Raw genomic sequence first — 19,300 nt, forward strand, 5'->3', positions numbered from 1 at the left:
GGCTGACCTTGAACTCCTGATTCTCCTGTTCTGTCTCCTGAATGCTGGGGAATGGAAGGCTGGATGTTCTGCAAGCCAAGCGAGCCCTATCTCAAAGAGCTACACCCCAGCCTCCAGCTTGCTGCAGCTTTGTGTTTGGTTTTATATCTGACAAGATTGATTCATTAGTCAAATTACTTCTCCGGGCCTCAACTCCCTCCTACCTGAAATAGAGAGTCATTCAACCTCAATGAATAGCTCATTTTCGTTGTGGGAGGGGTGGTCCTTTGAGCTTCCGTGAGAATGTAACTTTTAAGCTGAAATCTTATTGACAAGGAAGGACAATACCTGGCAGAGGACTCCACCCACCACCACCCCAAGGCAAAAAGTCCCAAGGTAGGGGTTGGTAAGAAGCCCTGTGTGTTCATGCTGGGAGAGTGTGGTACTTCCGGCGAGCACCGAACAGGGGAGAGTGAAAGGATCTGCTCACAGGAGTGCCTGGTCACCATAGGAAGAGTGGGACTTCTGACCATACCCCTGTCCCCACAGTCCATGGAGTCTCAGGTGGAGGAGTGGTGTCGAGAGGTGGGCGAGCTGCAGGCGCAGACAGCGGCGCTTCCACTGGAGCAGGCGAGCAAGGAACTGGTGGGCGAGCGGCAGAGCGCGGTGGGAGAGCGCCTGGTGCGCCTGCTGGAGCCTTTGCAGGAGCGTCGCCGCTTGCTGCTGGCATCCAAGGAGCTGCATCAGGTGGCACACGACCTGGATGACGAACTGGTGAGGCGGGACATAGGAGCCTGGGGCCAGGACTCGAGAATGGGGCGGGACTTAAGGCCAGGGATTGATTCCGGTCCACAGAGGGTGACTGTAACCCAGGTTGCACCAGGGTCAGAGTCAGATGGATTCTTTGGTCCTTTTCTCTTCTGCATTCCTTTATTCTAGCCACCCATCCATTTGCTCATGAAATTCTTTTTCTTCTCTTTTTCTTTCTTTTCTTTTTTTCCCCCCTTTGGCTGTTTAAGACAGTCTCACGAGGTTCAGGCTGTCTTGAAACCGGCTCTGTAGCCGAAGGTGGCTTTGCACTTTTCTTTTTTTTTTTTTTTTTTTTTTTTTTTCACGGTTCCATGTGGTGAGATTTAATGGGGGAAATGAGACAAGAGGAAGGGGCAAGAGAAAGAAGAGAAAAAGCTCTTTTCTTGATTCTCCTGTCTCCACCTCCCAAGCGCTGAGGTTGTGACTGTGCCCAGCACACCTGGCCATGGATTTTCATTTTCATGCATTGGTCTTGATCCCTGAAGTCATTCCTTTCCATTCATCTTCCCAGATACTCATTGCTCAGTCACCTATCCACTAACTCATTTGTTTACTCTCTACTCATTCTTGGCCAAACCAGACTAGAGGATCTAGGGCCAGCAGGTATCCAAAGGCAACTGTTTTCTGTTGCTTTACATACAGGGCTCAGGCCTCTCCCTAGACAGTGACACCCTTACCCCACTCCCACCCCACCCCCGCCTTAGGGTGGCTGAGGCCAGAATGGTGGCTCTGAGGAGCTGTAACAGTTCCAAGAAGCTCAAAGTGGGCGGGGCTTCCTGGAAGCCAGGATTGAGGAAGGATGGGGTGAGGACGGTGGGAAGGAAACTCCAGGAAGCAGGACCGGTGTTGGAGGCCAAAGCTAAGCAGGAGTTTGCCCTAAGAGCAGAGAGCAGGATGGTAGAGTGTCACACAAGAAGAGTCTGCTTAGGTGAAAAGGGGCACTGGTGCGTGTAAAGGGTCCAGAGGCCAGTTGGGAGGCAGCCGGCCTTGGGTGCCTTTTCTCCCTGACCCTCCCCTATGTTCTCTCCAGGCATGGGTTCAAGAGCGGCTGCCGCTGGCCATGCTGACAGAGCGAGGCACTGGCTTGCAGGCGGTCCAGCAGCACATCAAAAAGAACCAGGTGAGCTGAGCCAGGCGAGGGAGTGAGATGGGGCCTGTGCAGATGTGAGTGTTAGAAAAGAGGTCAGTCAGTCAGTTAAATACTTAGCTAAGTAGATGAGAGAGAGACACGGGGGGTGGGGTGTCTCTTGTACTCAACAAGTATATCACTAGCAGGTAGATCCATGTGCATCTAGAGACTGCCATGAGTCTCCACTTCATTTCTGTGGTTGTTCCTGAGTTAACTTTGTTCTTAGGTCACTGTCTCCTCTTTAGGACTCCTCTAGAGGACTTCTCCCTCTCAAAAATGCCTCAGGAAGTCAGTCAGGTGATGGTTCAGTAGGTAAAGGCCTAGAATTCTCCAGTGAACAGTTGGGGGCGTGGCTCAGTGGTAGAGCCCCTGCCTAGAATCCCCCAGTGAGGGGCTGGGGGCGTGGCTCAGTGGTAGAGCCTCTGCCTAGAATCTCCAGTGAGGGGCTGGGGGCGTGGCTCAGTGGTAGAGCCACTGCCTAGAATCCCCCAGTGAGGGGCTGGGGGCGTGGCTCAGTGTTAGAGCCCCTGCCTAGAATCCCCCAGTGAGGGGCTGGGGGTGTGGCTCAGTGGTAGAGCCTCTGCCTAGAATCCCCCAGTGAGGGGCTGGGGGCGTGGCTCAGTGGTAGAGCTCTGCCTGGAATCCCCCAGTGAGGGACTCGGGGTGTGGCTCAATAGTAGAGTGCTTTCTTAGCCTTCCAAAGGTCCTAGGTTCATTTTCCAGTTCTAGAGGTAATAAAAGATGGTTGTGGGGAGAATGGAGAGAAACAGCAAGCAAACCCTTAATCCTTTTGGGGTAGGAGCATGGGATTTGAACCCCTTGAAAAGTCTCTGGAACTCTAACTCAGTCTCTATGCACTAATACTTAGCTTACCCAGAGCAATGCTTCCAAAGCCCCAGGGGACAAACCCTTTCATAAAAGCCCCTAACAGCCCAATACAGGCTTAATCCTGGCACTCGGGAGGCAGAGACAGGTGTATCTGAGTTTGAGATCAGCCTGGTCTACAGAACAAGTTCCAGGACAGCCAGTGTGACCTTGAATTTACTCAGGAAGGCTCTGACCTTCGACCTTGCAACCCTTGCCTCAGCCTCCTGAGAACTTGGGGTTGCAGGCCTGCACCACTGGGATTCACTACCCAGTTGATGGCTCTTAACCGAGGAACCATCTCTCCAGCCCTGTCCTGTGTTCTGGTGTGCATGGGTATGGGGCCCATTTTCCACCATAAACTGCCAATAGATCCTCAGCTGGGGTGTGGTGCCTGAGCCTCTCCCCCACCCTGCCGCACTTTCAGTACCCGGATCATGTGCAGGACTTATATAGGACAGATGCTGTAAGTCCAGGAAGACAGCATCTCCCAGCAGCCCTCCGAAAGGGCCCCGTCTAACATCTCCAAACTTGACAGTACAGTCTTTAGAGCCAGCCTCCAGTTTTCTCATTGATTGCACTTCGTTTGTCAGGGCCGGGTTTCCCACTTCCAACACTGGGATATGAGTGAGTGCTACACCGCCAGTGGCAGGAGATCTGAGAGTGTCCTTTTTAGTTCAGCGGCCCAGCCAGCCGCAGAGAGGATTGGGTAGAGTCTCTGATCTCCTCTCCACCCGATGCCTCATCCGCAGGGCCTGAGGCGGGAGATCCAGGCTCACGGGCCGCGCTTGGAGGAGGTGCTGGAGCGCGCGGGCGTGCTGGCCTCGTTGCGCAGCCCAGAGGCTGAGGCGGTGCGCCGCGGCCAGGAGCAGCTGCAGAGCGCTTGGACCGGACTGCGGGAAGCGGCCGAACGGCGGCAGCAGACGCTGGACGCCGCCTTCCAGGTGGAACAGTACTACTTTGACGTGGCTGAGGTGGAGGCATGGCTGGGCGAGCAGGAGCTGCTCATGATGAGTGAGGACAAGGGCAAGGTGCGCCCGGAACAGGGGTTCGGGGGTTCTGGGACGCCGGAGACAGGGGCCCGTCCTCTGCAAACTCATCACAGGTGCCTTGTGCCCCCAGGATGAACAAAGCACTCTGCAGCTGCTCAAGAAGCATCTGCAACTGGAGCAGGGAGTGGAGAACTATGAAGAAAGCATTGCCCAGCTGTCGCGCCAGTGCCGGGCGCTACTGGAAATGGGACACCCGGACAGGTGGGAGGGTGGGACGGGACCAAACAGGGCAGGGACAAGGCCATTTCGGAGGGAAGGGTCCATCTATGGCTAGGATTGAGGTAGGAGTACTAGACCTAGGCTTGATGGAACATTCATTTATTCCCAGCACTCAGGAGGCTGAGGCAAGGGGATTGCTGCAAATTGAGGCCAGTGTGGTTAATAGAGTTCCAGCCCAGAAAGGGTTACATAGCAAGAGCTTGTTTGAGAGACAGACAGACAGACACACACACACACACAGAGAGAGAGAGAGAGAGAGAGAGAGAGAGAGAGAGAGAGAGAGAGAGAGAGAGTTTGGGAGGACTGAAAAACCTGGAGTGCTGAGATCAGATTGTGGGTGGGGCTGAGCCTTCCAGGCACATCTGGATCATGTAACCTCACGGAATCTAGGAGGCTTGGCTCGGGAGTGGGAAAGGACTACAGATCAAGACCTAAGTCCAGAAGCCTAGAGGTTAAAGCTGAAGGTGGACCTTTTGGTTGAACCATGAGGGAGGCAGTTAGGAACCCTGCCCACAATCATTGGGCAACAGCAAGAGGCCAAAGGATGAATTAACAAAGCCATTAAGAGATGCGGTGGGGGGGCAGGGGGCAGGGGGTTGGGGATTTAGCTCAGTGGTAGAGCGCTTGCCTAGGGAAGCGCAAGGCCCTGGGTTCGGTCCCCAGCTCGAAAAAAAGAACCAAAAAAAAAATTAATTAAAAAAAAAAAAAAAGAGATGCGGGTACAGCTGGATGGGGATGAGTGTATCCAGTTGTGGAAGCAGCCCTGAGGGACCAGAAGTTCCAGTTATCCTTGTCTACACAGAGAAATGGAGGCCAACCTGGGGCAAATTATATATATAATTATATATAATATATATAATAAATTATATATATATATTCATTAATGGTGGATTGGGCGCTTAGCTTAGTACAATGTTAGTTATCAGCACTGTGTTACTATATTATTTTTAGTATCACATTGTTGCTATAGCAGTGAGCTCCAGGCTGGCTCTGTGTGAGACTTTAAAAAAACAGCCCCACCAAGGGGAATCTTAAGAGATAGGACCCTGGCAAAGATTCAGGAGGAAACAGTCCTGTCTTAGGAGGGGGAGGTTACAGGTGCTCCCAGAAGTCTCAGAGGGCTCTCTCTTATTCCCCTATCTCCACCATCAGTGAGCAGATCAGCCGTCGACAGTCCCAGGTGGATCGCCTCTATGTGGCGCTCAAGGAGCTGGGTGAAGAGCGCAGGGTGAGCCTGGAACAGCAGTACTGGCTATACCAGCTCAGCCGCCAGGTGGACGAGCTGGAACACTGGATAGCCGAGAAGGAGGTGGTAGCTGGCTCACCAGAGCTGGGCCAGGACTTTGAACATGTGTCGGTGAGGATTCTTACAAATGCCATGCCTTAGTTACTTTTCTGTTGTGATGGCAAAACACTGGGACCAAGACGATTAATGAAAGAAAATGTTTAGTTGGACTTAGAGTTTCAGAGGGTTGGAGTCCATGATGGATAGGGTGGCAGGAACAGCTAAGAGTTCACATTTTGATCCAAAAGGCAGAGAGAGGCACTCAGGGAGTGATCCAAGTCTTTTGAAACCTCAAAGTCTGTCCACAGTGACACACCTTCTCCAATCAGGCCACACCTCCTAATCCTTCCCAAACAGTTCCACCAACTGGAGACCAAGTATTCAAACATATAATCCTAAAGGGGCCATGATTGTTCAAACCCCCACATACCAACAGTACTAGCAGCTACTGTGTATGTAGGTCTCCGAGCTTCCTTTCTAATTATCCCACCTCATGCCTTGAACCCCATGTATTCATATATTCTAAAGCACTTGTGGCACCTGAGAAGGTGAGAGCAGGTGGAGTTTCAGTTATCTTTGGCTGCATAGTAGGTTTTGGGCAGCCTTGGCAATCTAAGACCCTGTCTCACACACACACACACACACACACACACACACACACACACACACACACACACACACACACACAAACCCAGGCATGGTACACTTGATGCCTAGCATGGTGTTAGTTATTAATACTATATATCATATTTTTAACATTATATTATTGCCACAAAATGGCCAAGAACTATTAGATATTATTTTATTATAGGGATGATTCTTATTACCATTTGTACCTGTCACATTGTAACAGGTTGGAGGGGCACTGTCACCCACTTTCTCCCCCCCCCCATCTCATGCCCCGATCCCAGGTGCTACAGGAGAAATTCTCAGAGTTTGCCAGTGAGACAGGAACCGCAGGGCGGGAGCGGCTGGCAGCAGTCAACCAGATGGTGGACGAGCTGATTGAGTGTGGCCACACAGCAGCGGCCACCATGGCTGAGTGGAAGGACGGGCTGAACGAGGCCTGGGCTGAACTGCTGGAGCTCATGGGCACTCGGGCCCAGCTGCTTGCTGCCTCTCGGGAGCTGCATAAGTTCTTCAGCGATGCCCGAGAGCTTCAAGGGCAGATCGAGGAGAAGCGGAGGAGGCTGCCCCGCCTGACGGCACCACCTGAGCCCAGACCCAGCGCGAGCTCCATGCAGCGGACCCTGCGAGCCTTTGAGCACGACCTACAGCTCCTCGTGTCGCAGGTGGGGTGGTGAGTGGGAGGGCAGACCACTGAGCAAACAACTGCCTTGGAGTCGGCAGGCAGGCAGTGGACAGAGAGCAGCTTGGGGACAAGAGGAAACGGCACAGTAAAAGCGGACTGGTTGTGCCGTGCCAAGAAATCCAGTCGAGATGGGGTGGGGATGCTGAAACTTATTATTTTAAAAAGTTTAAAAATGATTTATTTATTTTATATATGAGTACACTGTCGCTGTCTTCAGACACACCAGAAGAGGGCATCTGATCCCATTAAAGATAGTTGTGAGCCACCATGTGGTTGCTGGGATTTGAACTCAGGACCTCTGGAAGAGCAGTCAGTGCTCTTAACCACTGAGCCATCTCTCCAGTCCTTACAGTTTTTTGTTTGTTTGTTTTTTGTTTTGCTTTTGTTTTTTTCTAAAATCTCATTGTGAAATTCTGGTTGTTTTGAGACATGTTATGTAGACCAGGCTGGCCTGCCTCTATCAGAAACGATCTAAGCTGGGCAAGGTAGCTTATGCCTGAAACCTTAGCACTTGGGAGGCTGAGACAGGAGGCTTGTCAAGAGTTCAAGGCCAGCCTGAGCTACAGAGTGTGACCTTGTGTCAAAAACAAGTTTTTTCCGATGGCCTACCAGATGTAACTTCGTACTTCCTGTAATCCCAGGAAGATCTGGAGTTTGAGGTTAACCTTGAGTACACAGTGAGACCTTGTCTCAAAAAAAATTTTTTTTTTGAATACTTATTTGGAAACTGGTAGGAAACTAGTAGTCGTGATATAAACGGAATAGAAAAAAAAATTCATCAAATGGACATCAGGGTGGAAAGAGGGCTCCTGGGAATATGGGAGGGCTCTGAGAGAAGGGAAAGGTGAATCAGTAGATGGACCTGGCAGATAGAGTTCTCAGAAGAAAAGCCAGAGCACTGGTAAGTCCGGAAAGGACCAGGCAGCAAGGCCTAAGGGTGGTAATGAGTCTTTCAGAAGTCTGCGAGTCTTAGGAGTCTTGGGGAAGAAAGGAGGCGGAGCCTTGACCACACCGGTGGGGAAAAGTCCAAAGAGAGGGATCTGGATTGTGGAGGGGAAGAGAGGAGACGCTGGGCCAAAGGGGCGGGGTAAAGGGAGGAGCCTGAGTTATAGGAGCAGGGGAAGGAGAAAAGAATGGTTGGGGATTTAGCTCAGTGGTAGAGCGCTTGCCTAGCAAGCGCAAGGCCCTGGGTTCGGTCCCCAGCTCCGGAAAAAAAAAAAAATGACCCTAGACCACTGAGATGGGAAAGAGGTGATGGTGGAGGCTGAGTCAAGTAAGATGAATAAGAGGGCGGAGCCTGTGCCAGCGCAGGACCGGTGCATGACCTGGCTTGTCCCTCAGGTGCGGCAGCTGCAGGAAGGGGCGGCCCAGTTGCGGACTGTGTACGCGGGCGAGCACGCAGAGGCCATCGCCAGCCGTGAGCAGGAGGTGTTGCAGGGCTGGAAGGAGCTGCTGGCAGCCTGTGAGGATGCTCGTCTGCACGTCAGCTCCACGGCTGACGCCCTGCGCTTCCACAGCCAGGCCCGAGACTTGCTCTCCTGGATGGACGGCATCGCGGGCCAGATCGGGGCAGCTGACAAACCCAGGTGCTCCTTAACCCACTTCCGGACCCCCAACAACCCCTTCGCGACAGGAAACCTGAGTGGCCCGACAGCTCCCCTGCCACGTACTGTTGTGGATGCATACTTAGTGTCCCGCACAATAGTTCTGGGTCCAGCAGAAGCCAGACCTGAGCTCGGCCTGGTGGCACAGGCCTCTCAACCCAGACACTCAGGAAGCTGAGGCAGGAGAAAGAGTTCGGTGCAAGTGTGAGGTAACTTAGCAAGACCCTGCCTACCGCAAACAAAAGATCCGAGGCTGTAGCTCAGCTGGTAGTGTTTGCTTGGCATGCAGGAGGCCCTGTGTCGAATCCCCGGTGTGGAATAAAAGCCAGGTCTGGTGGCGCACGATTGCCATCCCAACACTGAGAGGGTAGAGGGAGAGAGATCAGTGTCACCCTTCACTACATAAAGAGTTTGAGGACAGTTGCGCTACATGAGACCTCACATAAAATATTAAAAACACAACATTTTTTTTCAAGTTTTTAAAAACTAGACGCAGAGGTGCACAACTGTCATCTCCACCCTTGGCGGGGTAAGACGAAAGCAGGAATACCAGGGGCTCAGGGTCATCTTTAGCTACATAGCATGTTCCAGGCCTGCGTGTGCCACAGGAGACCCTGTTGGAAGAAGAGAGAAGGAAGGAAAGGAAGGAAGGAAGGAGGGAAGGAAGGGAGGAAGGAAGGAAGGAAGGAAGGAAGGAAGGAAGGAAGGAAGGAAGACTTGAAATCCTAGATGTGCTGAAGCAAAAGTATGGCACTGAATTTAGGAAGACCCTGGCCCCTCAGAACTTGGCCAGTCAAGGTTGCCGTCCTGAAACGCTGTAGAACACCAGTGTCAAGGATCTGTGCTCAGCGGGAGCTGCGTCTAAGGGTCAGGCTGACAGTGCTGCATGCAGCTTAGGTCCCTGTCCCCTGTCGCCTGCCCACTACAGGGATGTATCATCCGTGGAGGTGCTTATGAACTACCACCAGGGCCTGAAGACAGAATTGGAGGCTCGTGTGCCTGAGCTGACAGCCTGCCAGGAGCTGGGGCGTTCTCTATTACTCAACAAAAGTGCCATGGCTGATGAGGTGGGGGAGAAACATGGGGGTGGTCGGGAGGGGTCCTTCTCTGCTCCTACCTTTTGTATACCCCGGTTCCTTGCTCACCAACGACCCACACATCCCCAGATCCAGGCACAGCTGGACAAGCTGGGAAGCCGGAAGGAGGAGGTGTCGGAGAAATGGGACCGGCACTGGGAGTGGCTGCAGCAGAGTGAGTAAGGGCCTAGATCAGGGGACCCAAGAAGCATATTTCAGAATGTCCAGCCAAGGGCAGAGGGTCACAAGTGACATGAGCATGCTTTGCACACAACCTTGGGTCTTCAGAACCAATCCGGAGGGCAGATCACTGGGGGGTATCTTTAGAAATATCCCCAGAGACTGTGTGTGTGTGTGTGTGTGTGTGTGTGTGTGTGTGTGTGTGTGTGTGGCCCAGCTGATAGAGTGCTTGCTTACATGCATGAAGCCCTGGGCTCCATCTAGAACCTCATAAAACTGAATGTGGTGGCGCCTTCCTATTGCCCCATGACACCCTGTTTCAAAGAGACAAGACAGCCCCTGTTCCTACAATCCTGAGGGATTGCTCAGCAAGTAAAGTCACTTGGTGCCGAGCCTGATGACCAGAGTTTGGTTCTTGTCACCTCCTTGGTGAAAGGGGAGACCTAGATCCCATATAAGCATCATCATACACACAATAAATTCAATGTATATTTTAAAACAGCCTAGTCTCCAATACTCTTAAGGCTGGACTGGGAGTAGCCCAAGGGTATGGGAGGCTAGAGAACCATAGCCCTCGCTCTAGGGAAAGATCTGAGGCTCTCCTAGTGCCTCATCTCGTGTGCCTGCCCCCAGTGCTGGAGGTACACCAGTTTGCTCAGGAGGCCGTGGTGGCTGATGCCTGGCTGACAGCTCAGGAGCCGCTCCTGCAGAGCCGGGAGCTGGGCAGCAGTGTGGATGAGGTGGAGCAGCTTATCCGGCGACACGAGGCCTTCCGAAAAGCGGCTGCGGCGTGGGAGGAGAGGTTCAGCTCTCTGCGGCGCTTGACCACGGTCAGACCCCAGATCCTGCTTCCTACCCACCGTCCTACTATATTTCACTGACACAGCAGCTCTGAGTGCCCAGAGCTTTGGGCAGAAATAGGCATAGATCCTTACTGGGCTCCAAGTGAAAGGCAGAAAAGACCTGTAATTGAGAGTTCACAGCCCAGAGGGGGCCAAGATTTTTGATGAAAAAGGGTGCGGCTGGGGAGATGAGATGGGGGATGGGGTGGGGTCGGGGTGAAGTCTGGGTTTCCAGAAGCCCCTTTTGCAAAACAGAGGTCTGGTCTTGAGGAGTCCAATAGGAAGCTTGAAGAGTAATGTGAATGACAGGCCCTGTTGAGGGAGACTCTTAGGAAGACGCCATGCCGGTGGGGATCAGAGAAGCACCCAGAGAAGTTTAGTTGTCAGATGTGGTGGCACACATCAGTTCTCCCAGCAGTTTGGGTGGTGGAGGCAGGAGGATCAGAAGTTAGTTCAAAGTCACTCTCAGTAATATCGAGTTTGGAGCCAGTCTGGGCTACGTGAAACCCTGTCTCCTATGTAGCTCCCCATCACAGACCTCCACAAAACAAAGACCAAAGAAAAGAGAGGACGGGAGCTGGACGGGAGCTGGACCGGAGGGGAGGGGAGGGGAGGGGAGGGACAGAAACAGACAGAAGCAAAGACAGAGAACGAGATCCCTACACCTCTACAAAAATCAACGGGTGTTTGTGGAAAGAATAGGAATTAAGGTCTTTGCTAAGAATGAGCAGTGGCTAAAAATCCTGTTTCCAAGTGGAACTAAGTCGAGCAGAAGGGGGAACGCCCAGCACCTTCGCTAACCGTTCCCTCACTCCGCCTCATTCCCCAGACTGACCTGACCTGACCTTTCTACCCCCAGATCGAGAAACTCAAGGCAGAACAGAGTAAGCAGCCACCCACCCCATTGCTGGGGCGCAAGTTCTTTGGGGACCCCACAGAGCTGGCGGCCAAGGCAGCACCCTTGCTGCGTCCAGGGGGCTATGACAGGGGCCTGGAGCCTTTGGCCCGCAGGGCCTCGGACACGCTGTCAGCGGAGGTGCGGACCCGGGTTGGTTATGTGCGCCAAGAGCTCAAGCCCGAGCGTCTCCAGCCGCGCATTGACCGGCTGCCGGAGACCTCGGGGAAGGTAGAACCCGCGGCCCCAACAGCCGCAGCGTTGGACACGACGGACACCCCTGGAACTCCGGCGGTGACGGAGCAGGTCCGGCCCCGGCCCGAGCGCCAGGAGTTAGCGGATCGTGCGGAGGAGCTGCCACGGAGACGAAGATCAGAACGCCAGGAATCCACGGATCAACCCGAGGAGGCAGCGCGGAGGCGGCGGCCTGAGCGCCAGGAGTCCGCGGACCACGAGGGGCCTCACAGCCTTACTCTGGGTCGCTATGAGCAGATGGAGAGGCGGAGGGAGCGGCGGGAGCGGCGGATAGAACGACAGGAGTCTAGCGAGCAGGAGACTCCCACCAGAGGAGAGCTGGTCAAAGGGTAAGGACCTCTGTGGCCAAGATGTTAGAGAAGGGGAAAGCGGAGGCAGAGGCCAGAGGGCCAGGATCAATGAGGGAAACAGCCTTAGCATCAGGCAGTGAAGACTCGAAATATTTAGGGCTGGGAGGGGAAGCCCAGGGAACTTGGGGGCTCAGGGGGCTGTATGGAGAAAGACAACAGGATGTTTAAAAGCCTGAGGCCACCAGCTTGCTCTGCTTAAAACTCAAAGGGCCTGGTGATGTAAGTGTGGCCCCAGCACTGAGGAGTGAAGGACTGGATCCCAGGCCACCTGCAATACATTCTGAGCACCAGGGCTACCTTTGAGAGTCTGACTCTAAAGCGAACAAGCTATGCTGGCCTGGTGTGGTGCCCTGGGCTCCCATCATTTGGAAGGTAGAGGCAAGAGAAGCGGGAGGCCAGGGGGCAAGCTGGGCTGCATGAAACCCTGACTCTTATGTACGTGTGTATACATATGCATATTTATACACACACACACACACACATATATCAGTGGTGACTCACGCTTTTAATCCCAGCACTCAGGAGGCAGAAGCAGGTGAATCTGTGAGTTTGAGGCCAGCCTGGTCTACAGAGTGAGTTCCAGGATGGCTAGGGCTACACAGAGAAACAGTGTCTTGAAAAGCTATGTATGTATGTATGTATGTATGTATGTATGTATTTAGCTGCCTCTGCCTCCCAAGCATTGGGATTAAAGGCAGGCACCACCATACCCGGCTCCTTTGAAAACTTTTTTTTTTTTAAGATTTATTCATGTATTATATATAAGTACACTGTAGCTGTCTTCAGACACACCAGAAGAAGGCATCGGATCTCTTTACAGACGGTTGTGAGCCACCATGTGGTTGCTGGGAATTGAACTCAGGACCTCGGGAAGAGTAGTCGGGTGCTCTTAACCACTGAGCCATCTCTCCAGCCCCTTTGAAAACTTTTTTAAAAAAAGATTTATTATTTTTTACTTTATATGTGTGTAAAGAAGAGATAGTGGTTAAGAGCACTTACTGCTCTTCAGAGGACCTACCTTTGGTTCCCAGCACCCACACTGACTGCCTCACAACCTCTTAGAAGTGCAGCTTCAGGGGACTCCAATGCCTTTCTCTGGCCTCTGAGGGCACTAGGGCCACATGCAGTGCACATACAAACATGGGGGGCAAACATTCATACACACGGATGACCCTAAAAAATTAAAAATATTTTAAAAGGTGAAACAGATTTTTAAAAAATCTCGAAGAAGGGAGGGATTGGGTTATACATTGAGAAGCTGAGTCAGGAACTCCCACAGTATCCAAGGCACACAGATGTGTGAGAGCGGCAGGGGCCTGGTTGGGAGGCTCCTCTGTCCAGCCAAGACAAAGCAGTAGCAAAAGGCCCAGGATCCCACTCGGGTCTTTTGTCTCCACTTCTCCAGGAAGGCCACCCTGGCTGACATCGTGGAGCAGCTTCAGGAGAAAGAGGCAGGCCCAGGCCTCCCTGCTGCGGTGGTGAGTTGGACTTGGGATGGGTGGGCATAGAAGCCCTCTTAGTGGCCAGGATCTCAGAGGCAGCCATTACCCAGGCCCATCCTTCCTCCTGGACCTTGCGGTCAACAGAGGCCCCATACTCTGCCTTAGAAAGGTGGAGCCTCAGACCCAGGAGTCTTATTTCTCTCTCTCTCCACCCACGCACACATAGTGAACTCTAACCCCCTTCCCCCATCTATTTTAGACTCCATATTTCTCCAGGCTTGTGGGGTGCCCATTTTCTTATTAGTCACACAAGATTCTTCATATAGAAATTCGATGCACCTTTCACCTCCTTAGACCCTGTTCCTAACCTTCCAATTTCCAGAATTCCAAAGCCTAAATTCGAATGACCCGTTATCAAAACCTATAGGGTTCTCTCATCCCTAAGGGTCCTCCCATGTTACTCTCTAAGATAGGTGACCCTAGAGACGGACGGTACCCCAAGGCCCTCAGACTCCCTGAAACAGGATGCTCCCCTAGTCATCATGCACAGTACCCCTCTCCCCCCTCCCTTCATTCACACAGCCGTCGCTGCCTCAGCCTCGCGAGCTTCCCCCTGGTCGCCTGCCCAACGGGCTTGAGCCGCCCGAGCGGACACCTCGGCCCGATCGGCCGCGGGCACGGGACCGGCCCAAGCCCCGCCGGAGGCCACGGCCTCGAGAGGGTGGTGAGGGCGGGGGAAGCCGGCGCTCGCGCTCCGCCCCTGCTCAGGGAGGCTCCGCCCCCGCGCCTCCACCTCCGCCCACTCACACAGTGCAGCACGAGGGCTTCCTGCTGCGCAAGCGCGAGCTCGACGCTAACCGCAAGTCGTCCAACCGGTGAGCGCGTGGGCGGGGCTTTGGATGGCTTGGGCGCCTGCTCTGGGTATTTAATGAATGAGTAGCTGGGCCGGAGGAGGGGCGGGACTCAAGTTCAAAGCCTCCAATCCGTGAAGTGGAGATGCGTGGCCAGGGTTTTGAGTGTCCAATACCGAAGTGTCTGGAGCTGAGACGGGAGCATGACAGAAGTACCCCAACCTTAATAAATTGGGATTCAGTCTCAGCAGCCACCCCAGGTGGCAAAGCAGCAAACTGGAAGTAGGGTCTACTCTAGATGATTCCAATGGGATGTGACTTGGAACCTCAAGATTGCATCCAATCAGTGATCGAGGTGGATCCCCCGCACCAGGCAACCTCCAGCCATTACATTTTCAGTGGGGGTCTGAAAAGGAACAGAGCCCAAACTGAGGACCTAGTGGATTGCTGGAACTTACCTCAGTTATCCAGACAAGGAGCTTTTTCTTAAACTGTCTATATTTATTTATGTTGGGGTGAAAGTTGTGTGTGAAGGTCAGAGGACAACTGGTGGGAATCGGTTCTCTTCTGCTCTGTGGGTTAACCTGGGATCAGACTTCGGTTGTCAGGCTTGGCTGCAAGTGCCTTGTTTGCTGAGCCTTCTCCACAGGCCTACCCACCACGTGTGTACCGGCCTGTGTTTACTTTTGGAGTGAGTCCATCTTGTCCTTTTCTAATATATTTTTTCCCAACTGAGATGCGGGGACAGGTAGAGCCAAGGCCCAAGACATGAACATGACAGGTTCAGACTTGGCTGGTGGGGATCATAGTGTTTCTTCTTGCCCCCCTCCCCCCATAACAAGGCGGCAATGAATAGGGGACAACTTTTGTATGTTATTTTCCCATCTGAGACTTCTTCCAAGATTGGGGCTTTGGCTGGGAGACCAGATCTTCTTATTCCAAACTATAGAGCAGTAAATCATCCTGGAAGGGACTTGGTGAATGGTGGGGAAATGAGAAACAATGAATGAAGCAAGGGTGATGGAAGGTAATGTGTGGGAAAATGAGACCAATGAATGAAGCGAGGGCCTGTGAGGAATCAGGACTGGGGATCAAGCCCGTGGTCTTAGCTTTACTATGGAGACATACTTCCCACTCCTCACTAGTGAATTCTGGACAGGGCTCTACCTCCTGCTAAGCTCTATCCCTGGCCTCGAAGCTTGTCTCTTGCTTTTGGGAAGCCAATGTGGGATGAGGTAAGGAAGGGTAAGGAAGGTCTAGCCTGGGCAAACTCTTGATTCTTGGGAGCCTGGCCACATCTCCCAGAACAGGAACTGCCTTATAGAAGAACAGCCTGGCATGTGGCTAAGTAGCCAGGACAAAGGACCAGAGGTAGGAAGGTCCAGAGTAGCAAGACCCAGCATAGACTCTGATGGTAATGAGGTAGCATTCCCAAGCAGAGTTCTGTAATTCCGCCTTAATCACCATGTCGTCACCCCAGGTCGTGGGTGAACCTGTACTGTGTGCTCAGCAAGGGGGAGCTGGGCTTCTACAAGGACTCCAAAGGCCCAGCATCAGGGGGCACGCATGGCGGGGAGCCACTGCTCAGCCTGCACAAAGCCACCAGCGAGGTGGCTAGTGACTACAAGAAAAAGAAGCATGTCTTCAAGCTCCAGTGAGTCCCTCCCCTGGGAGGAAGGGAGGGGTCCCAGCATTGCTCCATTTCCTCTGTGTGGACTCTTGGTTCCCTTGAAAGACGACGGGTGGTGGGGGAGAGGGGTTGGGTCGCTCAAGGTACCTGAAGTCCTGTGTCTCCTGCAGAACCCAGGATGGCAGCGAGTTCTTGCTCCAGGCTAAAGATGAGGTAAGATCTGGTCCTTCCACCCCACAGGTTGATCTCTAAGTGGCTTAGCTTCTTGGGTGGTTCCTGAATCAAAGTAATGGGGCTATAGAAAGAACCATGGAGGGGTTGGGGATTTAGCTCAGTGGTAGAGCGCTTGCCTAGGAAGCGCAAGGCCCTGGTTTCGGTCCCCAGCTCCGGGGGGTGGGGGGAGAAGAACCGAGGAAGCCAGGCCTATCAGGGTTGTGACAGGAAAGCAGCGAGAGCCCCAAGGAGCTTAATGAGTCAGGGGTCATGGGGGTGCGGGTGGGGGTATCCAGGGCAGGTGCTTGCTAGCCATGATAACTAGGTCTATCTTCTTTGCCATGGCCAGTCAGAAGGCCAGAAAGAGGATGGGTGTAAATTTAAAAAGGAGTGATCAAGGTTGAGAGAGTATGATTACCTTCTGTAATCTTAGCTCATGGGAGGTAGAGGCAAGAGGGTCTAGAGGCAATCCTGGGGTGTATACTGAATTTGAGGCCACCCTGGGCTACCCTGTCTTAAAAAAGGGAGGTATGTGATCCTCATAGACATAACCCAGAGGACAGAATTGCAAAGGCTTAAGACAGACAATTGCAGGGGGACAGCTGAAGTGAGGTAAATGGTCCCAGAACGGTCCCTTGCAGTCAAATTCTCGATATTAGGGGCTGTTCAGGGGAGGATTTTATCCTGAGTGTGCTGGGGCATGGGTAGTGGGCAAGTCACGGTTTTGGGCTAAAGAGAATGGATGTGATGTACAACAAATATTTTCTTCTTGGAGCTAGAGAAACGGTTCAGTGATGAAGAGAGGTGTTGTTCAAGCCTGAAATGATTTGGATTCCAGCATCCATATTAAAAAATTTATTTTAATTAAAAAAAAGACAGGCATGGCTGCCCATGGACTTACATAATCCCTTAGTTGTAGGGGTAAACAAAGACTGGAGGTTCACAGGCATTTGTTGGTGAGCCCAGCTCCAGGTTCACTGGGAGACCCTGTCTGGAGGAAATTAGGCTGGGAGTCATAGATACAGCAAGACATATGGGTCCTCTTCTGGCCTCCATACGTGTGCATGATACATGCCCCAACATACAGTCTCATCCACCGCACAAAGAATTGTTGAGTTCGTTGTTTTGTTTTTGCTTTTTGTTGTTGTCGTCGTTATTTTTTAACTTGTCTGTTTAGTTTATTTATTTCATGTATAAGTACACTGTCACCATCTTCAAACACCAGAAGAGGGCATCAGATCCCATTACAGATGGTTGTGAGCCACCATGTGGTTGCTGGGAATTGAACTCAGAACCTTTGGAAGAGCAGTCGGTGCTCTAAACCACTGAGCCATCTCTCCGGCCCTGTTGTTATTTTTGAGACTCTGTGTAGCCCTGGCTGTCCTGGAAATTCTCTGTAGACCAAGCTAGCGTCAAACTCAGAGATCTGCCTGCCCCTGCCTCCCAAGCGCTGGGATTAAAGGCAGACACCACCATACCCGGCTCCTTTGAAAAAATGTTTTTAAAAAGATTTATTATTTTTTATGTGTGTTTTATATGTGTGTTTGCCTGCATGCATACATTTGTACTGCATGGCTGCCTGGTTATTCCATCAAGGCCAGAAGATGTAGCCCCTGAAACGAGACTCACACATAGTTGTGAACCTCCATATGGGTACCTGGTTCTCCGGAAGGGCAGCCAGTGCTCTTAATCACGGATCCATCTTTGTAGTCCATTTTACTTGTGTGCACGCATTGATGAATGCATGTGTCGCGGTGCGTGTACTGCGCCTTGGGTGTGGAGGGGGAAGACTCTTCCTGAGTCAGTGAGGGTGCTGGTAATGGGGGACTCATTGTTCATTAGGCTCCAACATGCCTTAATTCACTGGGCCCTCTTGCTGGTCCAACTCATCTCAGGGTTTTGTAAAAATGAAGTAAGTCGGTATGCGGAGACTAATTAGCACGGGACTTGGTGCCAGGACTCGGCAAGCTCTGGCTCAGTACTTCATTGGCTTTGTTTATCTCTGCCTTTGGGGTGGGGATAATCTCTGCTTTATAGATAAGCCTATTGGTTCTGTTTAAGCGAATCCATCCACAGAAGTGCTTAGAGAGTCTGGTGCACACAACTGTTCTTTTATCCTAACTGTCAGGATCATACCGATGACAGAGGAAGGTGAAGCTAGGGAGGGCGGTGTGGTTGAGATTCACTTCCAAATACGGACTTGTCCTGCTTCTTCCGCCAGGAGGAGATGAACGGCTGGCTGGAGGCTGTGGCTAACTCCGTGGCAGAACACGCCGAGATCGCCCGATGGGGCCAGACACTACCTACCACATCATCCACAGATGAGGGCAACCCCAAGCGTGAGGGCGGGGAGCGTAGGGCCAGCGGGCGCCGGAAGTGATCCCAGGTACCCTTCCCCCTCCCCCCCTTGGAGTCTGACAAGTCTCCTTGCCCCTCCTCTCTGCACTGTGGACACAAAGACACCTTCTCATCCGCAAGGGCAGGAATATGGCTGCGGATGTGCCACGGTGGGCCTGAAATAGAAGGGACTTCTGCACTCCAAGAAGTGGTGGTAGGGGATTGCTGTCCCTATTAGCCATATCTCGGTCCCTTCCTGCTCGTCAACCCCACCCCAGGTGCTGGGGCTCCATTCTTTTTATGCAATAACTGAGCTTGATGGGGACGGGCAGGGAGCCAGTTGAGCCAAGCCCCCTGCCTAATCGTCAGATCCTGCCCCAAGAACTGGAGTGGCGCGGGATCTAGGAGGTGGGGATTTGTTGGCCTCCTCTCCGCCCTAAGGATGGACAATGGGGGCGCTGGTGAGGTCCCCTGGACCATCCAGGGTGCTAGGGGGTGGGGAGGGGACACACTCCCTCCCTGCCTTTACCTCACTTCCAATGCTGCCTTGATCTGTCTGGGAAGAGGGAGGAAAGGGGCCCTTAGCCCCTGTACTCCGCCATCTCAGAGCCATGCGGTTAATTCTTGACTTAGTTTATTTTTGCAAAAACCTAGACCTCCCTCTCCTTTCCCCCGCCCCGCATCCGCGAAGGCTTTTAATAGGAGGGGAGTCAAAGTTCAAAACTGTCTTCCTCTCCCCTCCCCGATTTCAGCTGTAAATGCCACTTCCCGAGGGGAGGGGGGTGGGGAAGCCCTCCCCCTGCATGCTTCTGGCTGGAGCACCTCCCTGGGAGTCGGGAGATCAGGGTTACAGGCAACCTCAGTGGCTGCTTGGAGACGCCGTCAGGGCCTGGGGTGCGGGGCGGTGTGGCAGGCGCACACTGTATGTACCTATAATAAACCCTTTTGGCTTTGATGGTCTACGCTGGTTTGTTC

At 52.7% G+C, this 19,300-nt stretch overlaps 1 protein-coding gene across 5 annotated transcripts in view; it reads left to right on the forward strand.

Moving 5' to 3' along the window:
• The window catches only part of Sptbn4 (spectrin beta, non-erythrocytic 4), a 91,335-nt gene extending 72,048 nt beyond the window's left edge, over positions 1–19,287 (forward strand). For 3 of the 5 annotated variants that reach the window (XM_032894116.1, XM_032894120.1, XM_032894121.1), the window contains 16 exons: positions 529–753; positions 1,820–1,909; positions 3,535–3,813; positions 3,905–4,035; positions 5,206–5,410; positions 6,250–6,630; positions 7,992–8,236; positions 9,183–9,321; positions 9,421–9,505; positions 10,144–10,340; positions 11,212–11,831; positions 13,258–13,330; positions 13,877–14,169; positions 15,626–15,799; positions 15,946–15,988; positions 18,210–19,287. In XM_032894116.1, coding sequence (XP_032750007.1) covers positions 529–753; positions 1,820–1,909; positions 3,535–3,813; positions 3,905–4,035; positions 5,206–5,410; positions 6,250–6,630; positions 7,992–8,236; positions 9,183–9,321; positions 9,421–9,505; positions 10,144–10,340; positions 11,212–11,831; positions 13,258–13,330; positions 13,877–14,169; positions 15,626–15,799; positions 15,946–15,988; positions 18,210–18,368 — 3,339 coding nt within the window. In that variant the 3' untranslated portion in view covers positions 18,369–19,287. The remainder of the gene's footprint in view (positions 1–528; positions 754–1,819; positions 1,910–3,534; positions 3,814–3,904; positions 4,036–5,205; positions 5,411–6,249; positions 6,631–7,991; positions 8,237–9,182; positions 9,322–9,420; positions 9,506–10,143; positions 10,341–11,211; positions 11,832–13,257; positions 13,331–13,876; positions 14,170–15,625; positions 15,800–15,945; positions 15,989–18,209) is intronic. The other 2 variants (XM_032894117.1, XM_032894118.1) reach the window with 2 other exon arrangements.
• Positions 19,288–19,300: the final 13 nt, after the last annotated feature.

This window comes from Rattus rattus, chromosome 2 (genome assembly GCF_011064425.1).
Source record: "Rattus rattus isolate New Zealand chromosome 2, Rrattus_CSIRO_v1, whole genome shotgun sequence".
Lineage (NCBI taxonomy): Eukaryota > Metazoa > Chordata > Mammalia > Rodentia > Muridae > Rattus > Rattus rattus.